This window comes from Amphiura filiformis, chromosome 12, assembly GCF_039555335.1.
Source record: "Amphiura filiformis chromosome 12, Afil_fr2py, whole genome shotgun sequence".
NCBI classification, from domain to species: domain Eukaryota; kingdom Metazoa; phylum Echinodermata; class Ophiuroidea; order Amphilepidida; family Amphiuridae; genus Amphiura; species Amphiura filiformis.
This window is the reverse complement of record NC_092639.1, coordinates 57,617,117-57,639,230: the sequence shown is the minus strand read 5'-3', so window position 1 is coordinate 57,639,230 and position 22,114 is coordinate 57,617,117. Positions and strand designations below refer to the sequence as shown.

General features: G+C 34.8%; 1 protein-coding gene across 1 annotated transcript in view; it reads right to left on the bottom strand.

Moving 5' to 3' along the window:
- Positions 1-304: 304 nt before the first annotated feature.
- Positions 305-22,114, bottom strand: part of LOC140166477 (metal cation symporter ZIP14-like) — a 38,705-nt gene continuing 16,895 nt past the window's right edge. The window contains 4 exon segments of the mRNA XM_072189955.1: positions 305-1,387; positions 4,618-4,805; positions 16,376-16,400; positions 16,402-16,647. Of these exon segments, the coding sequence (XP_072046056.1) occupies positions 1,226-1,387; positions 4,618-4,805; positions 16,376-16,400; positions 16,402-16,647 (621 nt within the window). The 3' untranslated portion in view covers positions 305-1,225.

Sequence of the window (22,114 nt, the reverse complement as noted above, 5' to 3'; positions counted from 1 at the left end):
CATAAAATATTGTAACAACACAATGGTAAAATTAAAACTTTTCAAATTTAAAAACTTTTACTTTGACTCTTCTAGCACATGCAGATATAAAATTCCATACATTCAACACCATTCCTATACCGGGGGTCTCAAACTACCTGAATTTAAACCAAATTTGACAAAAAAACAGACCCACAATTATACCAATTTTTGGAAAACCAAAATTTCATGAAATTTAGGGCCATCATCAATAAACCGAAATGGCTGAAATACACCCAGAGTCTGCTGCACATCCCAGTACCCTCATTTCCACTAAGAACCCCTCCCGAATATGGAGTAATGTATGATAAAAAGAGCCATTAATACCTGGGGCACCGACAGCACTAAACAACCACACTAAATGTGATGTCCAACCATGCAGGCTGAAGTCCACCCCTTAAGACTGACAACTCGACTCTAAAAAGATGAGCGTTCATAATCAGGGATGAGGTAGTACTGGCTTGAGTCGAGAATGCTTTAATAAAATATAACAAAAATAGGGTGGGCTTCAAGGTGTATGGTTATGACTATATACAAGCAGGCAATGAATTGCCAAATTGTACAGGACTAAAATGTCATTAAAATCTAACTACAAAAAGTATTGAGCATTTGATTTGACATGAAGCTCACATTACAGGCAAAAAAACTGTACAAACAAGTTTCATACATGGATGGAACATTCATGATCTATTTCCATGAAATCAGGCAAAATTTCATCACACTTAATAATCTTTAGAGTGCAATGTAATATTTCAAATATCCTTGGATATTTTATAGTTTCTATTAAAAATCAAATAAATATGACATTGACCTCTCACCTCTGTACAATTTACACAATCCTGAATTGAAATGTCATTCTAATTGACGTTTTCGGTCAATCCCATAATTCCTTGCGGTTAGACCCCAGATGTCGTCATTTGACGTCACATCATATCATCATAGTAAAAATAGCTACTGCACATTGCAAGACAGCGTGGCATCAAATGACGACATTTGGGGTCTAACGCAAGGAATTCCGGGATATACCAAAAAGGTGAAGTCTGTGAATCTCATGGAAAACTATTAGAAGAACAGCTAGTAGTACTAGATCCTGATATTCCAACTGAAGACTTTCATGGTTACACATAATGGAGTTATACAACCATCAACACTTTGCAGAAAAATAACTAAAGACAAATGCTGGTAAAATACAAGAATGTATTCATCATCATATCTGGATTTTTCCAGCATAAAGTGCAAGAACTAGCATTAGGGCAAATCCAGAGAGTAGGCCCAAATTCTGGAGTATGAAGATCTTTATCATGTTGCGAGGTGATTGGGGCTTGCCGTCCTCCTCTGTTTCACTGGCCACACTGTTGATTTCAGGAAGCTGTGATATAATCAAACAGAATAAATTACACTCATTAATAATAAGTTGTATTGTGCAAAATCTATACAGGCTTTCAATATAGTGAATTAAATTTTTCAAATAAACTGGTCCCAAAAAGTAACTTACCAGGTAAGAAATTCGTCTGTCAAGTTCAAACGACAAATCGTATTATACTGAATAGCATATGAGTGGAAGCGGTGTACATTTCGCTGAGTTTGACACCTCATTTGTCGCAAACAGATCAAAACTTTTGAAGTTATGCTCATTTGAACAAGCCTACTATCAAATTTGAAAGTTGCAGGTCCGCCCCAATGAATTCACACAATAAACAGACACATGAAAGGATGTTCAGAACTTTTATTCTTTGTCCTCACAAGAAGCAATAGGAAAGTTAGTCATGCAAAGAAGAAGAGGAGAGCACTGAGTACACCTGTATACTGCCAACCATCTCAAGTGGTATGAGTGCAACTTTCATTCCAGTGGATAGGTTCGGTTAAATAAGCATAACTTCAAAAATACTCATCCGCTTGCAACAAATGAGGTGTCAAAATTGCAGTAAATTAACACTGCTTCCACTCATATCCCATTTAGTGTAACACAATTTGTCGTTTGAATTTGACAGACAAATTTCTTACCTGGTAAGTTTCTTTTTTGGAGCAGTTTACATCATTTGTACAGGTCACGCGTCAATGGTGAGAGCACTGTGTATTGTGTATAGGAAAACGGACAGTAACTGCAGTATGAATGTTTTGAAGGAACAAGCTTTCAAATGAGACCAAATTCATTACCGTGTGACAAAGTAACATATCTCGTTCTACAGACTTTTTGACCACCCCTTGTATGTGCAGTAGTTATACATAAACTTTGCCATAGTTGATTTTTGAGAAATAAATAATAGGCCTAGGCTGTTCACTCAGTTTTACTCGATATTATAAAGATGTAAATGGAAAGATGTAAATAAACAGTGACTATAAATCTAGGCATGATTATTCATGTTATAAGAGGTCTATGTCTCTGCATACAAAAATAACTATGAACATTGGGCTTTGAAATATTTCTGGGTTTGTTTTGGTTATCATTTTATAGTGTCTTTAAATTACAACATTAAACATAATTATATACAATTTGCACTATAAATTCTTGTTAAATTCAACTTCAACAATAGAACTTGAAAATGAGCGGTCCGATACCAATATTTTCGGTCAAATCTCCATTCAATTAACACGGGAGTTGGCTAGCTATGCCTTGCCCTCACTCATATTTTACAAAAGTGCGACCATTTCTGAACATCTAACCTAGCTGTAATTTTAGGTCATGTTAGAGAAATATATTTGCTAGAAGTTTTGGAGAATAAATAAAATATTGGCTGGTTATTTTTCACACAGTGATGTTAACTAGGCAAGTGTCCATTCTCCCAACATAAACTGGTCCCAAAAAGTAACTTACCAGGTAAGAAAGTCGTCTGTCAAGTTCAAACGACAAATCGATTATACTGAATAGCATATGAGTGGAAGCGGTGTACATTTACTGTGAGTTTGACACCTCATTTGTGCATAAACAGATCAAAACTTTTGAAGTTATGCTCATTTGAACAAGCCTACTATCAAATTTGAAAGTTGCAGGTCCGCCCCAATGAATTCACACAATAAACAGACACATGAAAGGATGTTCAGAACTTTTATTCTTTGTCCTCACAAGAAGCAATAGGAAAGTTAGTCATGCAAAGAAGAAGAGGAGAGCACTGAGTACACCTGTATACTGCCAACCATCTCAAGTGGTATGAGTGCAACTTTCATTCCAGTGGATAGGTTCAGGTTAAATAAGCATAACTTCAAAAATACTCATCCGCTTGCAACAAATGAGGTGTCAAAATTAGCGTAAATTAACACTGCTTCCACTCATATCCCATTTAGTGTAACACAATTTGTCGTTTGAATTTGACAGACAAATTTCTTACCTGGTAAGTTTCTTTTTTGGAGCAGTTTATATGTGTAGTGCACACACAAAATGTAATATCACTTCTCAGTTCAAGTTTGTGTAAAATAACATTAATGTGGTCAGTGATATATTTACTTAAAGCCTATTATTTTGTCACTTGGGAATTTCATGTTCCAGAGAAGATCCTGATATATCACCCTCAAACTCAAACCATGTTTCAGTGTAAAAGGGTATGGGCATACACACACCGTCCAGTCCAGGGCTATACATTAGAATTTTGTGGTCCTTGGGTTACGCGGTTCTCGGATGGTGTGATCATTATATTCACAGAATATTGGTAGGCTGCTTGTCACATTTATTTTTAAATTTGACCCCTACATGAACGTGGAATGACCTCCGCTTGATGTTTAACACTGTCCCATCCTCATCAGGTTTATTCCACTAACTCTGAGCCCAATCAGAACAATTTTAAAATTTAAACCCAGATGACCTTTGACCTCAAATGATCTTTGCTATGCCCGCCGACAACCGAGGACATTGTGTTTTGCAAGACAACCTAGGACGTCTGAATCAACGTTTAATCGGCAAACTGAGGACCAAAATGGCAGATTTTTGTATAATATACATAGCTGATGTGTATAACTAAATAATATAATAAATAAAATAAATAAATAAATAAATAAAATGATAAATAAATAAATTTCTGAATTTATTATATAGCACATTTTTCTAGAGGATTCAAAGCGCTGTAAACATCCACCTATTTTCTGCAGCTCCCCAAATTCCATTGGGTGAAGGAAGTTTTTGATAACCAAACAACTAATCACCGATTTTGAAAGCAGGAGAAAACCGGAGATCTCGGAGAAAACCTGCGAGAGCGAGCATGGATCGGAATAAACCAAGTGCACATACAGGTCTTGGGCACGGCCGGGGCTTGAACCCGGAACCTCAGTGGTGCAAGGCGAGGGAACTACCGCTGTGCTAACTCGCTCCTCCAACCCAACACAACATATGAAATACACCTACCAACCGAGGTTGCCACTTTTAATACACAATCCATCTCTTAAATTTCATTGGCATGTAATTGGGACCTCCTGCAGAACTTCGCAAATCGAGGATGGTACTTGCGTGCAACTTTGTCCACAGTTTGAATGTAAAGTCTTATGTCCACAGTTTGAAAGTAAAAAGTCTTGCGTATGTCCTCATCAGTTGCAGGTAAACACACATACAGACATCCACATCCCAGCTATGCTGGCAACCCACAATATAAATAAAATACAAGGATTCCTTACCATATCCACCAAGGAGATATAGAGAAACATTCCACCTGCGAGAGCAAATATCCATTCGCCTGCCGACGTCATCTCTCCTAGTAAAATGCCGACAACCAAACCTACGTAGCAGGTCAGACTGGAGCCAACGTTGGCTAGTACTGCATTCTTTACTGACATGCCTGAGTTGAGAAGTATGGCAAAGTCACCTGATGACAAAAAGACAAAATTATGAAAAAGATATACAACATTAATGGGGCACCTTCAATGACTCTTTCACAGCCATCATTCTTAAGGCAGTTTGGAGGGGAGCAGTGTTTGCACTCAAGAAGACAAATAAAGCAGACACACAAGATTAGATTAGATTAGATTAGATTAGATTTATTATTATCTTTTCACTCATTACATGATACAAGAAAAATACATAAGAATAATACATTATAAAGATATAAATAATAATACAAATATAATAATTATGGAAATGCATAATAAAACGATGAGTGAAGGAATTACAGTAAAGGCCCAAAGGCCTGTAGCTCTGTAACCCCTTGATACAGGTATATGGCATTTATTTGACATGGCAGCAGGTTGGTAGACAACAAAAATGCCGAGTCCAACCAACCAGCTGTCATGTCTATCAATGACATATCCTATGTTAACATTTAAGGAAAAACAAAGAAAAACAAAATGCACATATCAAAAACTAATTATTGAAGTAAATTAATGAAATTAGTGAACAAAATATTGGTGAGGTACACATGATTGAAAGACTAAGAATAGCTTTGCATAAGATGTTGTTTATACTTTTTCCGGAATTGCTTCACTGATGAAGAGCACTTGATATCAGAATCAATAGCATTCCAAAGCTTTATACCTGCATATTTAATAGATTTCTCACAAAAGACTTTCTTGACTCGAGGTAAGATGAGATTGTTTCTATATCTAGTGTTTATAGCGTGAATTTCAGAGTGCTTTGTAAAAAGGTCGTCAAAAACATTGGGTAATAAGCAATTTGTATGTTTATACATGAATGTCCCAAGCTCTAGAGCGTGCATATATCTTTGATGCTTAAAGTATTATATTTAAGTAACAGAGGATTAGTTCTAGATCTGTAATTACTGTTACTAATAATACGTAATGCTCTTTTTTGAATTTTAAACAGATTATGAATATATGAAGAGCAGGCACATCCCCATGCTAAAATACTATAATTCATGTACGGCAAGACTAACGAACAATATAATGTATACAAAGCTTCACTGGGTAGAAAATGTTTAACTCTGTTAATAACGCCGACATTTCGAGAACAAGTTTTAATGACATTTACAATATGCTCCTTCCAAGTAAGATTTTGATCAATTTGAAGGCCTAGAAACTTTGTGCTGGTGACTCTTTCAAGAGGGGTGACTTCACTATCATTTGAGTCAAGACAAAGATGTAGAGTATAGTCAGAGCATGTATTTTTACCACTGCCAAGTAACATGTAGTTGGTTTTTTGGCGTTTACAGATAGTTTGTTTACTTTAAACCATCTGTCTATATGAGTAAGCTCTTTATTCATTACTGTTTCTACCTCCTCAAGTTGGCTGTGTGAGAAAAACAAGTTGGTATCATCTGCAAAGGATATAACATCGAGAGAATTTGTAACGAGATGGATATCATTCACATACAGAATAAAGAGCAGTGGCCCCAATATTGACCCCTGAGGCACGCCACAAGTGATATTTTTGCTCTCTGATGAAACACCATTGTAAGTTACAAACTGTTTTCTGTTACACAGATAGTCTTTAAACCAGTCATAACATACACCTCTAAAGCCATAATGGTATAGTTTACTAAGAAGTATTGAGTGATCAATTGTATCGAACGCTTTCGATAAATCCAGGAAGATACCAGCAGTAAATTTGTTTTCATTTACTGCGTCCGTAATTTTATTCACCAAATCTATCACTGCCATATATGTACTGTGGTTCTTTCTAAAACCATATTGGCGCTTATACAAAATGCTATGTGTATCTGTATATGATACAGATCTGTTGAATACAAGACGCTCAAGAATCTTTGATAGAATGGGTAAAACAGAAACAGGACGATAGTTTGAAAACAAATCACATTCATCCTTCTTATACAGGGAATGACCTTTGCTATTTTAAGACTGTCTGGTACTCTGCCAGTGGAAATGGATACATTGAAAATGGTTACAAGTGGATGCACTATTCCAGGAGCTACCTTTTGATGATGAATGAACCAAGACCATCCTGGCCTGGACTTTTATTTGAATCAAGTTTATTGATTATTTTGAGAATTTCATGTTCAGTGATGGGTGTAAATAGGACGCTGTTGTTGTTCGTAATCTTACTCTTTGAAAGAAAATGTGAATAGTCAATGCCAGGAATACTGTCAATTGATTGACCTAGATTTGGACCAATGTTTACAAAGAACTCGTTAAAGCCATTAGCAATATCCTTTGAATTAGTGTAAACTTTATTTTTGTCCCGAAATTTATTAGACTGTTTTAAAACTTTATTCTTATTCAAAATATTTTTGCTGAACCATGAAATGGTATCAGCCTATATGTGTGAATGTTACTAGCTTACTTACTAGCTTACTAACTAACCATTTGGTCTTAAATGGACATATCTCTAAATGTTGACGAAGGTATGACCCCATGAGTGGTGTCATATGAAAGAGGAAAACATAAAGAATATAATAAAAATATTTCCAAACGTCAGAGGTCATCCTGGGGTAAAAAGGGAAAAAAAAGGTCATTTTAACCGAAAATGCTCCGATTGAGCTCAAATTTAAATGCAATGATCCTTATGACATTCTAAACATGTTTAAAACATTTAAAAATTTATTTAAGGTCATTAAGGGGTTATAAAGGGGTCAAAGGTCACGGTTTTCAAAATGCTCCAATTGAGCTGAAATTTAAATGCAATGATCCTTATGACATTGTAAACATTTAAACTAGAGCGATAACCGCACCATAGCTGAACCATGTGGCTTTGGCAGTATATTGTGGTAGGCCTATACCATTGTCACCCGCAGTCTGTAATGGACATAATCTCGAAATGCTACGAAGGTATGACCACCCGAGTGGTGTTAATGAAAGAAGAAAAGTAAAGAATATAAAATAAACTAGAGCAACTGTGCCCTTTGCAAGGGCACAAGGTAAGTTAGGCGGATGACTGTGACGATCTGATTAAGCAGCAATACTGTGCAGGATAGTATTAATTTTAATAAGACTGTTTCATTAATTGCCGTTTTATACCTTGATCGTGAGAAACTGGCATTTTGAAAACTTGATTTTTGACCTCTGTATGACCCCCTTAATGACCTTAAATGAATTTTAAAATATTTAAAACATGTTAAGAATGTCATAAGGATCATTGCATTTAAATTTCAGGTCAATTGAAGCATTTTGAAAACTTGACCTTTGACCCCTTTATTGCCCCTTAATGACCTTAAATGAATTTTAAAATATTTTCAACATGTTTAGAATGTCATAAGGATCATTCCGTTTAAATTTCAGCTCAATCGGAGCATTTTGGAAAACTTGACCTTTGACCCCTTTATGACCCCTTAATGACCTTAAATGAATCTTAAAATATTTTTTAAATGTTTAGAATGTCATAAGGATCATTGCATTTAAATTTCAGCTCAATTGGAGCATTTTGAGAACCTCGACCTTTGACCCCTTTATGACCCCTTAATGACCTTAAATAAATTTTTACATGTTTAAAACATGTTTAGAATGTCACAAGGATCATTGCATTTAAATTTAAGCTCAATCGGAGCCTTTTCACTTAAAATGACCTTTTTTGACCCCTGTGACCCCTGGATGACCTCCGGCATTTGAAAATATTTTTATTATATTCTTTATGTTTTACTCTTTCATATGACACCACTCATGGGGTCATACCTTCGTGGCATTTAGAGATATGTCCATTTCAGACCAAATGGTTAGTCAGTAAGCTAGTAACTTAGTAAGTAAGCTAGTAAGTAAGCTAGTAAGTAAGCTAGTAAGTAAGCTAGTAACATACACTCTTATAGGCTGATACCATTTCATGGTTCAGCAAAAATATTTTAAAATTCATTTAAGGTCATTAAGGGGTCACAAAGGGGTCAAAGGTCAAGTTTTTCAAAATGCTCCAATTGAGCTGAAATTTATATGCAATGATCCTTATGACATTCTAAACATTTTAAAATATTTTGAAATTCATTTAAGGTCATTAAGGGGCAATAAAGGGTCAAATGTCAAGTTTTCAAAATGCTTCAATTGAGCTGAAATTTAAATGCAATGATGACAGTGGTATAGGCCTACCACGATATACTGCCGAAGCCACATGGTTCAGCTATGGTGCGGTTATCGCTCTAGTTTAAAGTTTTCCAAGTATTTCTCATATCATGCTTGTAATTTTCTAATTTATGAGTGAAATAATTTTTCTTAGCTTTCCTTAGCACTGAATTTAATTTGTTTCTATAAAGTTTATATCGATCTTGTTTATCAGCCGTTCGGTGTTTCAGAAACGATTTGTATAATTTATTTTTATGATTAATTGAATTCAGAATACCTTTAGTTATCCATGGCGTAAATCGGCTCATTTTTCCTCCTATTTTTAATTTCTTGGTGGGAATACACTCATCATATAAAATACTAAATTTATCCATGAATTTATTATACATTGCGTTAGCATCATTTGGTGATTGACAATTTAAGAATTCATCCCAGTTGACTAAAGAAAGTCTGTTGTTTAGTAAGTTTATGTTATCATCTGTAAATTGCCTTTTATACAGTAGTTACTTTTATTTTCTTTGCATAGATTTTTTTTTACTATTTAAATCAATATTAGTCCTGGCAAAGATTGGAAGATGATCACTGATATCTGCTACAAATATACCAGAATGATACTGAGTGTTGTTATTCGTAATTATGTTGTCAATAATAGTAGCAGAAGTTTTGGTGATTCTGGTTGGCTTATTAATTATTGGATGAAATGTATAAGAATATACCATGTTCAGAAAATCGCCTATTGGTCTATGAATCTCTTCCTTCAGCAGGTCTATGTTATAATCACCGAGTAAGTAGCTGATTTTATTCTCATTCGAAATTTTATTCAAAGTATAATCAAACTCAGAGTTGAAATGGGCAATGGGGTTATCATTTCCTGGAGGTCTGTAGATAGCTCCTACAATAATATTCTTGCAATTTTCTCTTTCAATTTCAACAAACACTGATTCAAATGTTTGAGATGTTATTTCAGTTAAGTCAGATCTAATTTTGAAATTTATGTCATTGTGAACAAAAATGCCAACACCACCTTTGGGTCTATCTACTCTGTTTTTATACACAAATTGGTAACCTGGTAGCTGAAAATAATCAGGTGGTGTACATTTAAAGTAAGTTTCGGTGACGGCAATGATCGAGAACTGTTGGTTGATGGATTGCAACAATAACTTCAGTTCATCAAAATGCTTGTTCATACTGTCTATATTAAGATGAAAAATTGAAAGACCAGATGTACCTTCACTGATTGAGCTCGAGTTGTTAACATGACTGTTAAAGCTATCATAGGTGAAATAAGTGCTGTTACAGTTTGTGTTTTGCTCGCTTTCATTTGAATTGAGATCATCATCATCTCTTAGAGGATTAAAACACAAGTGATCATAACAATGAATATTATCAGCATTAACATGAAAGTCTGCATCTGATCCTTCAATAGCATCAGTGAAATCATCATCATCACTATAATGATTAAAAGGAAAATTAACTATTCTTGTGGTACATTCAGAACAACTCCAAAGATTTGAAGATATTTCATTCCTGTTTACAAGGATGCAATCATTGTGAGCATAACCATGACATACAATGCAGTAATTATGGTTGTTATCAATTTCATTAACATATTTGGAACAAATAATACAGATGTGTGCATTCAGCATTTGAAAGTAATTTAAGCTAACTAATAAGATAAATAATAAGACAAATTTACACAAACAAACAATATACCTGCAAAATTATTTTTTTTTGCAGCACCTGGTCTCTCGACCAAAATGAAATTTTTTAAAAACATGTCTAAGCAATCAATTTTAAGGAACTGAGCAAATCAACACAGTAAAAATTTGTCTTGCACCTGAGACAGTAATTCAGATGATTTTAAACTAAATATACCAACATTTTATGAAAATGTAAATGAAGCAAAATCGTTTAACTGGTTGACCATAACCATCGATGAAAACAACTAAATAGCAATATATAAAACGAATTGACAAATATATCTTGAAATTATCGATGTATATAGATGGCTGATGCAGATACGGTATATTATCGAAAGTGCCGATAATAGGACTATGTTTACGAAAACCACGATCAACAAAATAATGCGTTATCACATCGAATAATGAATACATGCTACTAGGCAAAGTACACAACAAACAAGTTAATCAAAATCTCATAAATTATGGCACTCTCAAAAGAAGACAGATTTGAAGTGTTAAGTGGTATAAACTGATGATCAATATAATACACTGTAAAAACTCAACCACTTGTATAGAACATGGTGAACTGATTTACTCAAAATCATTGCACAAAACATAATGAGGTAAATCATATGGAATAGAAAATAAGTTGAAATCATGGAAAATGCATGCAAGCCGTAACGTCCAAATTTAGTGCAAAGGAGGAAAAATGCAAACAATTTCGTAGACCAATTGAAACAAGGGCATTCACACTGTAATTAGGAATCCCGTTCTGGTAAACATAAATAATACCTTGCACAAGATGAATGATACGGGCTCTATAAAGTGATCCCAACGCTTGATGTAAAGAGTGTCATTTCTGCCAAATACACATGATTTTTATTGGGAGGGGAAAAAAGCCCAAAACTTTCATTTTGATATATTATTAGCTTCAACACATAAACCACAAGACCTATGAAAATATAAATGCGATTATCAGCTTCCTTGATTTATTTCCTACAAGATTTATTTACATGTATTAATATTAAAAAGTATTCTGCAGTGTCTTAGTTAAATGGCTAAAACTGAAAATAAAATATTGCCCCTGCCATCCTACACACCCTAAGTACACAAGAGGTGACTGCATTTTGTTTGTGCGTACAGCTTTCAAATGTATGCTTTAATTACAAAATAATGGAAGGATTTTGTCAACTAAAGAGAAATGACAAGGTATATGGTCGAATCCAACGAAAAGTGTACACGGCATGTTCAGGGCCATAACTTAAAAGTATTAATCAATTGGCATTCGCTTTTGTATTGTGTTTATTCGCTTGATCATACGCTTGGCGCCATATATAATAAGACCCCTTCTGTGAAAAACTTAGACACAGAGACCCCAAAACATGCTATTTTTACCCATTTTTTCAAAATATTTCTTAAAGTATTTTTAAAAACATCTAAATCAGTTATGAAAAGAAGTCATTGGATTGAATCTAAATTGATTTCCTGAAAGGTGTGTATTCAAAGATTGCCTGTTCAATTTTTCACATATTTGTACATAATTATGAATTTTTTGTGATAATTTTTTGAGTGGTATTTTTTTACATTACCTACGAATACAATTTTTCATAGCACTAGATATATCTTTAAAAAATGGAAATCACTAATAAATGCGCAATTGATACAAGCTTTGATATGTCCAATCCTGAAATGCATTTCATTCGGACATCTTTATTATTGTGTTTAGCTGCCAGAAATTCTAAATGGCACAAAGGTAGGTTTGGTAAAGAATATGCATTACCTCCGAATACATGTTAAAAGCTGTGTCATTTCCACAAAGTGAGAGAATAGTAAACAATAGTTAAGCAATATGTGCAGGGTAATACACTCTTTATTTCTACCAAGTTTCAATAGCCTGCGTTTAAATATTTCTGAGATGTCAACAATAAAAGCAAGTATTCAGTAGGTAAATTTCGTAACCGAATGTTACCTACTGAATACAATTTGAAATAATGACAGTATTGTGAAACACCGCCATTCATGCCAATGCCCATATTGGTACATAACGAAGGCCTGTATGTTTGCTATCAAATCATATGTCAATGAAAGTTGCGAATTCACATGCATGCCCACCATGCAAAAGTGAATCTGGCGTAATTGTTGAAAAATATGTACTGAAATAGACGACGGTCTGCTCATTTGAAAGAAAAATCAGATTCAAAGAAGTTTAGAAGGGGATAAATACTTGGATTTGTCAACTGTCATGTGTGCTTCATTTTAAATGTTTACCGACCTACTGGTTTCTGAGTAATTTGTGTCCAAATTGATTTATTCGAAGGTAACTTTTGACGTTTTCGCTAAGGTTACCTACGAATACCATGGAAAAAACGACTGTTCTCATTGTCTCATGATCTAGACAACACAGTGATGGACCCTGGTATAAAGCTAATTGTAGTTGCCCTCAAACGAAAGGCCACAAGACGTAACTGACTCCAAGATGGACTTCACAAGTCTGCAATAACGGTTTTAAGCGATTTGTGTGCAATTAAGCAAATTAAAGTCACTTTAGTGCCTTTGTTTCTTACTTCAATCCTCTTTCAACCGCTGTGAACCGACATTATTAATACATGATAGGGTCTAAAGTATCAATAAACGCACATAAAGAAAATAATACATTCAAAGTGCTTTATAAAATGAAGTTTTGATTGCGATATCCACCAAAAGTCTAATTCTTACCTACTTAATACTGAAATGTTACTTACGAATACAGCATAATACATGACATGTGTAATGAAGTGTCCCTACCAATGGAAATTAATTGTCAAAAACTTTAAGCGGTACCCCAGGACACTATTATTACCCATATACGGATTCATTCAACAATTATTTATTATGTACAATTGCTGATAAAACTACTTTTATATCAAAATGAAGTGGTCAAAATCTTGCTAAAAACATCAAAACATTTTTGATATAAGGTAATAGCATTTATTCGTTTAGACGTACCATCTGAAAGAGATCTAAAAACTACAATTTTATTAATTAATTACCATAATAGCAAAATTTAAACCTCTAAACTCAATATAGATACTGTTAAATCGCTCATGTTACCTACGAATATCCGGTTTCTTCACCTTTTCATTGTATAAAGCATTAGGTGTATACATTATAATTCCTAATATTCTTGAAAACATATATCCTACTCGTTCTTATACAATGTGTAAATTGATTCATACTCATTTGATAAATAAAATACAGAAACTGACCTAAACTTCATTTTCAAAAATAAACTAGCATAAATTGACTAAGATCATATTGATCGCGTTATAAAAATAAAAACAAATATTTTCTGGTTGAGCTAGCATTTTCCTGACACCCTGTGGTCTACATTACACCGAAAAAAAAGCGTTAATGGGAATATTCCATTTGTTTTAGGTTGATTAGTATTGCGATAGTGAAAGCATCCTAGTGGTATTCGTAGGTAACATTGGGTTTTGATATCACATTTACTATCACACATCCTGGATTTATTTTTTTTTTTTTTTAATGGCACTTTTGGTTCCTATAAGGCCAATATGTCATCAATCAATGGGCAAAAGGAAAAATTGTGGAGACATTTTTATTTCGGACTTTTATTTTTGGCCCGTGGACACTTTTGGTTGGATTCGACCATATTCTTCTTGTAAAACCCTGTATCCAATTAATCAATGTAGTCCAAATGTTGCATTTACATCTTTCTATTTTTTATATTTTGAAATATCATTCTATAAGAACGCATCTCCAAGTATACAAGTACCACTGATACAAGCGTTATTCAAATATAATTTATTATTATTACTATTAATCTTATTTCAAAATTTCATTTCTTATTTTGTTTTGTAAGTGCAAGTTTTTCATATGCGCATCAACAAGGGGGTCTCAGGCCCCCCTGGAACTGACAGTCCATTGGCACTGAATCAATTGATTTATGTATGGCCATACATAACTTGATCAATTCAGGGCCCATCCAAATGGTGAAAGTCACTCACAAAATTCCATTCTCTATCCTTGCCCCAAGGCCCCGCAAACCCTACTTACCCCTGATCAACATCTTATACATGCTAGTTATACTGGGAAAAGAATGCATTTAACTTGAAGCAGCAATTCAACTCTTCTTCACATGCTGTCACTTTTCATGCATGCCGATTTGGTGATTACCGTAACCACCCGGGTATAAGCCCATCCCCCTAGATGGGCGATTTCACTCAAAAAAATGGGGGTGGGCTTATACCCGGGGAGGGGCTAGTATATGAAAAAAAAAAAAAAAAATTAATTTGTATAATATTTATGCCAGATTTTTTAATTAAAAAAAGGTGATCATAATAAAGTTATCAAGTCAAGCAAAACATGCACAGTGTCATTGTATCAGCAGTAATACACAGATCACAACCCCCCCCACCACCACCAACCACGCCAGTATCAAAAGCTAAAACCCGGCTCAAGTTTGTGCTATGCATGTACCAGTACATGTACAATAAAATGTTTTCAATTATGCTCCCAAATCACTTTTTCCCAGACCAAGAAGGCCCCTGTAGAAAGACCACGAGGCCCAGGCCCAGGTATAAATGCCCAGGGTTTAGCTAATGCCACGTGCTTAGACCATGCAGCCCAGCCAGGCTATTCAGCCAATCAATACTGGAGGGTCACTGCATGGGCGGAGCATAGAAGCATGCTGTAAATCAGTCCGGGAAATTAGATAGAGCATAGGTCATTGATATGCAAAACATTTGATTGAACATTGAAACAATAACAAAACATTGCCAATTGATAATGGTGCAAATCCAGGTGCATGACCTTTCATGGTCTTGTTTTGACATGTTACGATATTTTATTATGAAATGCATGAATGGGGTTGTTAAAACAAATTCAATTGGGATGCTATTAGAGTAAACAAACACAGGGACAGACTTTTTCATGCTTAGAACATTCTTTTTCAGTAAAAAAGGATAATTAAAAAAAAAGACCTGCTACCGTCATAAATATTTTTGTGTACTTTGTGCTTTTTTGGTCAAACAAAAAAATGGAAAAATGACTAACATTAAAAAATTAAATCAGACGGTACAGGACAACCTTGCAATGCTATCAATTTATTTTGATGCAATCTAGCGCAATGACTTGGTTGTCGTAATTTATCAAACATGTTCTTGTTGGTGTTTTGTTTACTTACAAGTGATTAAATTTTAATGCCAATTTCAGCAAGTGGGCGAGGCTTAAGGATGTTATAAACTGTCCAAAGACATGTCTACTGGGCGGGGCTTAAGGGCATACCTGGAGCATCGAAAGCGTGTGGTCTAGTTAAGATCGCAAGTTCCAGCAAGCTGAAACCAGTTTGGGTGATTTGAGGAAATACCCTAGCTGCTCATATATCATTATCGTAACTGCGTTCACTGTAGCTCACTGTTGTTTATAAATTTGAGCATAAATTGGCATAATAAAACTTCAAAATAAAGAGGAAAAACAAACTTAAAATGAAATTATTCAACAAGATTTGTTCAAGAGATGTCATATTTATTCATTCACCATTGATTTGATGGTAGTATTTGGTCAAAATTAGTACTGGGCTTATACCCGAGTGCACCCTAGTTTCTCAAATATTTTGTAAAATAGGGGGTGGGCTTATAACCGAGAGTGGGCTTATACCCGCGTGGTTACGGTAAATTTTTTACAATTCTATATTACAATTAGCCAATTTGAGAAATGTTTCAGCCAAAATTGGGCCAATAATCTCAACTGCCATCAATAGGATTACTTTGATATGGACCTACATAAATAAACAGACCTACCTAATTCATGTGGAAACTCTTCGTGAGCATATGACCGCTATCGATGTACTGACTCCCGCATACGTTGCATGTGCAAATGAAGCTCCAATGGCTAACCCATCAATGAAATTATGAAGACCATCCCCAAAGATGATCATATATGCTACTGATGCTATCATGCCGTCTCCACTAAATTCCTCGTATCCATGACTGTGGCCGTGCCCATTGCTTTGGCCATTGTTTGTTAAGTTGTGTGTCAGTTTGGTACTGCTATTGTTTTGTAATTCAAAATCCTACATGTGTGATTGAACAAATGAAAAAACAGAAAAATAGCAGTTAGTTTAAGCTGTAAAGCTAAGATTTTTTTACACATCATGCTGCAATATGATCCATGTTTGAGCTAGGCTTAGGAGTCACCAATAGTTGTTAGTCGCGACTATTACTGGTAGTAACCCCTACGACTATTGAAAACCAAAAGTCGACTATAACACAACTATTAAAGCGTATGATATCCGCACAAAAACAAACCAAATACTAACATACTAACTGCAAAAATGTTAATCATTGTCTTACCAATAGTAACACTAACCAAAATTGTGACTCCTCGTCACAACTGAGCCCGGAAGTCGCCAATCATCATTTTTGAGATATTCAACCAAAATATTCTGCTTTAAATTAGCTTTAAAATGATGTATATCATGTCTATAGTACTTGACATTTAAGTAGTGAAAAATCAATAAAACAGTCAATAAATCCTTTGTTTCCTATTGTTTATTGTTAAGTTCGATGGAGCATATCTCAATAGTGGCACTGGCGACATCCGGGCTCAGTTGTGGCGAGGAGTCACAATTAAGTAATCATAAAGTCCATAAAGCATCATTAAATTTGTGTTGTTGATTTGTTATCGTAAATTTGCACCAATCTTTTTTTTTCGGTCCAATTTTGACCGCAGATAGTTGTGACTATAGTCATAGTCGTAACTATTTGCTGCTGACTAGTCAACTAGGGAAAAAGTGATAGTCGCCCATCTCTAGTTTGAGCCAAACTGTATCACATCACCCACCACCATACCAACTAAATTTAAGAATTACTTTACTGGGATAAATGCCCACAAAACATTTGCAGTATTAATTTTTAAATCGGCCAAAAGTTGGATAAAACAGACCAAAAGGAAGAATTCCACCACAGATTTTGCTGACTTAATTAGGTAAGCTGACAATATTATTTATAAAGCCTACCCAGTCGCACTGCAGTTTTTAGCGGGATCCCGCAAATGGGGCGTACCTCATCCCATTTTTTCACACTTCTGTAAGTAGCAATTAGCACCTCTTGAGTTTTCCAATAAAATCAATGGTCACTAATAGTAGTGGCACCAGTCGCGGTACACCGCAGTACCACGGACTTCTGCCCTAGTGCACATTGAATAAACAATGTTCATTGTTTACGCTGGATTAAATCATGGGTCAATATTACTATACACAGATTCTAGGTAGTGTGTGTGAATGTGTGATAATGGATGAATATAACTGCTTACTGTTAAGCGCGCTTCAGACTCCATATTGTACGTACAATATTGTATGTACAATACTTTTTGTGACGTCAAAAAGTATTGCACGTGCAATAAATAGTATGTACCGGGAAAATATATATTGTGCTACAATCGTTGGTTGCTTAATTGATACATAGTTGCCAAATTTCTAAGAGTGGTAAATTTAGTGAGTGTTCGTAACGGAATGATGAACATCTTTTTATGTCTTTTTGTATTCAACTGTACTTAATATTAAAAGGCCTATTAATACTAACGATATTAATAATATTAAAATTGTAATAATAATATAAATGGTGCATTCAGTTCTTATTTATTTATTTATAGATTTATTTATTTAGGCCTATTTGTTTATTTATTTATTTGTTTATTTATTTATTGATTGATTGGTTGATTGATTGATATTAATATTAAAAGGCCTATTAATACTAACGATATTAATAATATTAAAATTGTAATAATAATATAAATGGCACATCATTTCTTAATTATTTATTTATAGATTTATTTATTTAGGCCTATTTGTTTATTTATTTATTTGTTTATTTATTTATTTATTGATTGATTGATTACTGATTGATTAATTGATTTGGAGATTCATTTATACTGACATTTAGTCATATATTGATTTAGTCAGTTTCTTAAGTATTATTTGTAGGCCTATGTATTTATTCTGGTTTTGATTTGATTGATACTGATATTTTTATTGTTTTTAAAGTTTTGGCATATAACATTATACATTATAACACGTTGTGTTATGAATTTGCAACAGCTTTTTACATGTTGATATCGTTGAGGCATGTTATGATGGTGTATGTTATAGACCTACTTATGATCATCCCAATACATCCATAAACGTGTTAATGTGAAACGAGATTACATATATATATTTCAGAGTTGAAAGAGTTTCAACTACGAACATAATTCTGAAATATGTCTCTCTGATTGGTTGATTGTCAAGAGGATTACGGCATCCTCAAAGCCTCTTGCTGTAATTCTCTAATCGATATCTATTATAGGACCGATCTTTTGAAATCCATACAACCGAGTCAAATGAAATAGTCTCGGATCATAGTTTGTGGACGATACAACATTGATACGTCAGATTTCGGAATTGTATTAAAAATAGGCACAAATCACATTGAAAACAGGTTGAATGCTGGCAAAAGTAGATAAAATAACTATGGGTCGAATTTACATTAATCAGTGTCCTGGGCCAGGATAACATTTAGGACTCCTTCAAGCATTCTAAAACAATACTTTGAACACCAAATGTCCTTGCTTTCATTTTCTCATTTAATTTGTTTTAATTGTAATTAATTTCTTTGTCCACTGGCTCTGTGGTAAATCCGGTATTGCCAAATATTTATCGCCCATTACCCGTGTTAATCTATTTATTTATTAAAATGCAGCATCTATTAAATTCCTGTAATACAATGTATAGGCCTAGTGTATTTGAGAACAAATTTGTTTTTATTTTTTATTGGAATTTGGGTGCCATTACACGATTTCATTATATAAAACATGTTTGGGCAATGGGCATGGCGGAATTAGTATATGATTAAAGATAGACATACTTAGGCTCCTTTTTTAATGTTTGTACATTATTAATATTAATATTTATGTACAAAATGCAAACGAATGTATATATTTGATTGTTTTGTAAACATTAAATTTGATGTTTACTCATAATTATGTCTGGAAAGTCAGGAAAAAACTAAGCAGCATCGGTATTTAGTTTCCTGGGAAAGTGGATCAGATGGGCAGTGAGTAAAAGCATTCGCCCTGAATCTTTATTTGATTTTGATTTTTTTATGAATTTATTAGGCCTACTGGTAAAGTGCAGAAAAAAACTCAAAACGCACTCTAGGATTTTTCATCATCAGCAGTAGAAATTTATCTTGCAAAGATTTTCTGGTGTCCTCGCTTGGATTTAGCAAACAATGAAACGTCAGGGTTATAGCGCGGGGATTTAATCTGATTCAACCAGTCGTGGCACGTATATTTATTGCACGTGTAATACTTTTTGACGTCACGAAAAGTATTGTACATACAATATTGTACGTACAATGCGGAGTCTGAAGCTAGCCTTACAGTATTAACCAGCTATTGTTGATGGTATCAGTAGCTAGTGATTTTTGCTTTACGGGCGGTGCGATGTATTAAATTCGTGTTTGAGCTCTGTTTTGGCATGTTTGGGGGTTTATAAGATATGTCCGAAAATTGGGTTTGATACTTTGATTTACCGATTGTATTAATAATACTAATACCGCTGCACATCGATCTTTTTTACGGGTAAGGCATATACAGATACAATCTACACTTCTTCATGTCAAAGTTTCACAAAAAAAGAAACACACAGGATGTTATTTCCTCATAGGCCTATTTTGTTGAACGGATCACCGTCATTCCTCTCATACCGGGGGGGATAGGCGATCTTCAACAGTAAGTAGCAATTAGCACCTCTTGATAATTATAGCTTCCGCCAATGTTCCTGGCCAATAATGGGGTTGTAATTTTTCACTAATTTTTTGGAAAGATGACCAAAATTAATGGAGGGAGTCACAAAAAGACTGGTTTCAATACAATTTTAACCTGTTATCATGGTTATTGGGGTAAGGTGTAGGCCTATCGGTGCTGGTGGGTGGGGGTCATTTTGTCGAAATAGGGGGCGTAATTTTATTGACGCCAACTTTTAGAAAAGTTGGGACAACCCCCGAAGAAAATGATAGCCCCTTATCTATGGGCTGAACAATAAAAATTATGAGCCCAAGGGGGGATTTCCAAACAGCCTGCCAAAAATCAATCCCCCCGGCCTGCCAAAAAATGCTTGCCTTTCCTCTCCAATTCCAATTTATTTAGTATCTATTTACTTTCTCAATAATAATTTCAATTTTTATGGGCCTTATAAATGATAAAGATCTGATAATTAATCATTATTTACAGATATCGGCACGCATGCATCTCCGAATTTGGGGGGGGCGAGGCCCCCAGGCTAAAGGCAAGCGGTGGCTAAATTGAAGGGGCGACAGAAGATGAAGAGGTGTATTAAACGGCCAAAATCACTAGTAGGGTTTCTTTCACTTTACCTTGTTCAGCTCAAAATGGACAGAAACCCTTCCTGATAATTATTATTAGTATTATTTCAGCATTTTTAGTATATAATAACAAATTTAAAATTTGAAGGAGGCGGGTAGAATAATTATTAATGAAAAATGACGGAAAATTGATGGAACATTATATAACGATACCATTTTAGTGCACCAACAGGGCTATAGGCGAGGCGGTGCCGATATTATGCGCGTAACACCTCAAATACTTTACAAAACCAAAATGTTGAAAAAAAATTAGCCTAGCCTCTACCCCCCCAACACTTTTTAGATTTTCGAGAGTCGCCCTGGCTGGTCACATTGACCCGCATTTTTCAACTACCCAATGACCCCCTTTCTTGTTTTACTGAACTCCTTCTCACCCAATGACCCCCTTTTTTGTTTTCCTTTCACCAAAATTTCTGATAATCTCTCACTGGATGACCCCATTTTTCATTATTTTTCTTCAAATTATTTTTTGTTTTGTATCAACTTTTATATCTTGACCAAAAATTGTTCCCAGTCTCACTGAATGACCCCCCTTTTGGTCAGAATTTCCTCAGTCTCACGGAAAGATTCTTTTTTTGGGACCTTCGCACTGAAAGACCACCTTTTTGGTGTCTAGGCTCTCAGCGAAAGACCCCTGTCACTTCCAAAGTCGAGTGCCCCGGCCTACAGCTATAAAGGTGAGAACTGACGAAGGTCGAGTTTATATCAAACACACTGAGCAGCAATTTTGTCACGGGAAATAATATTGAAAGTACAGTCTTTCTAATTTTTTTTTTTAACGGTAAATTTTGTTGTATAAAAACGTATTTGTGGTCAATTAGAATGCAAAAAGATGAAAAATGTGAAAAATGTTTCTTGATTTTTATAAATTAAGGTCGGTATTCTTTTGTACACCTTTTCCCTTTTTGTCTCGCCTGAACTTTGTTCAGGATGGGACTTGGTAATCACTATTTCTGTCTGTCCGTCCGTCCGTCCATGTGTGGGGGTGTGTGTGTGGATGTATGTGTGTCCGTCCGGAGCTGTATCTGGGGAACCGTGAAGACTTACGGCGACGCTTACTTGGTGGGAGGAAGGGTATCCAAGTTTGTTCTCAGAATCGATATGTTTTCGGTGAAA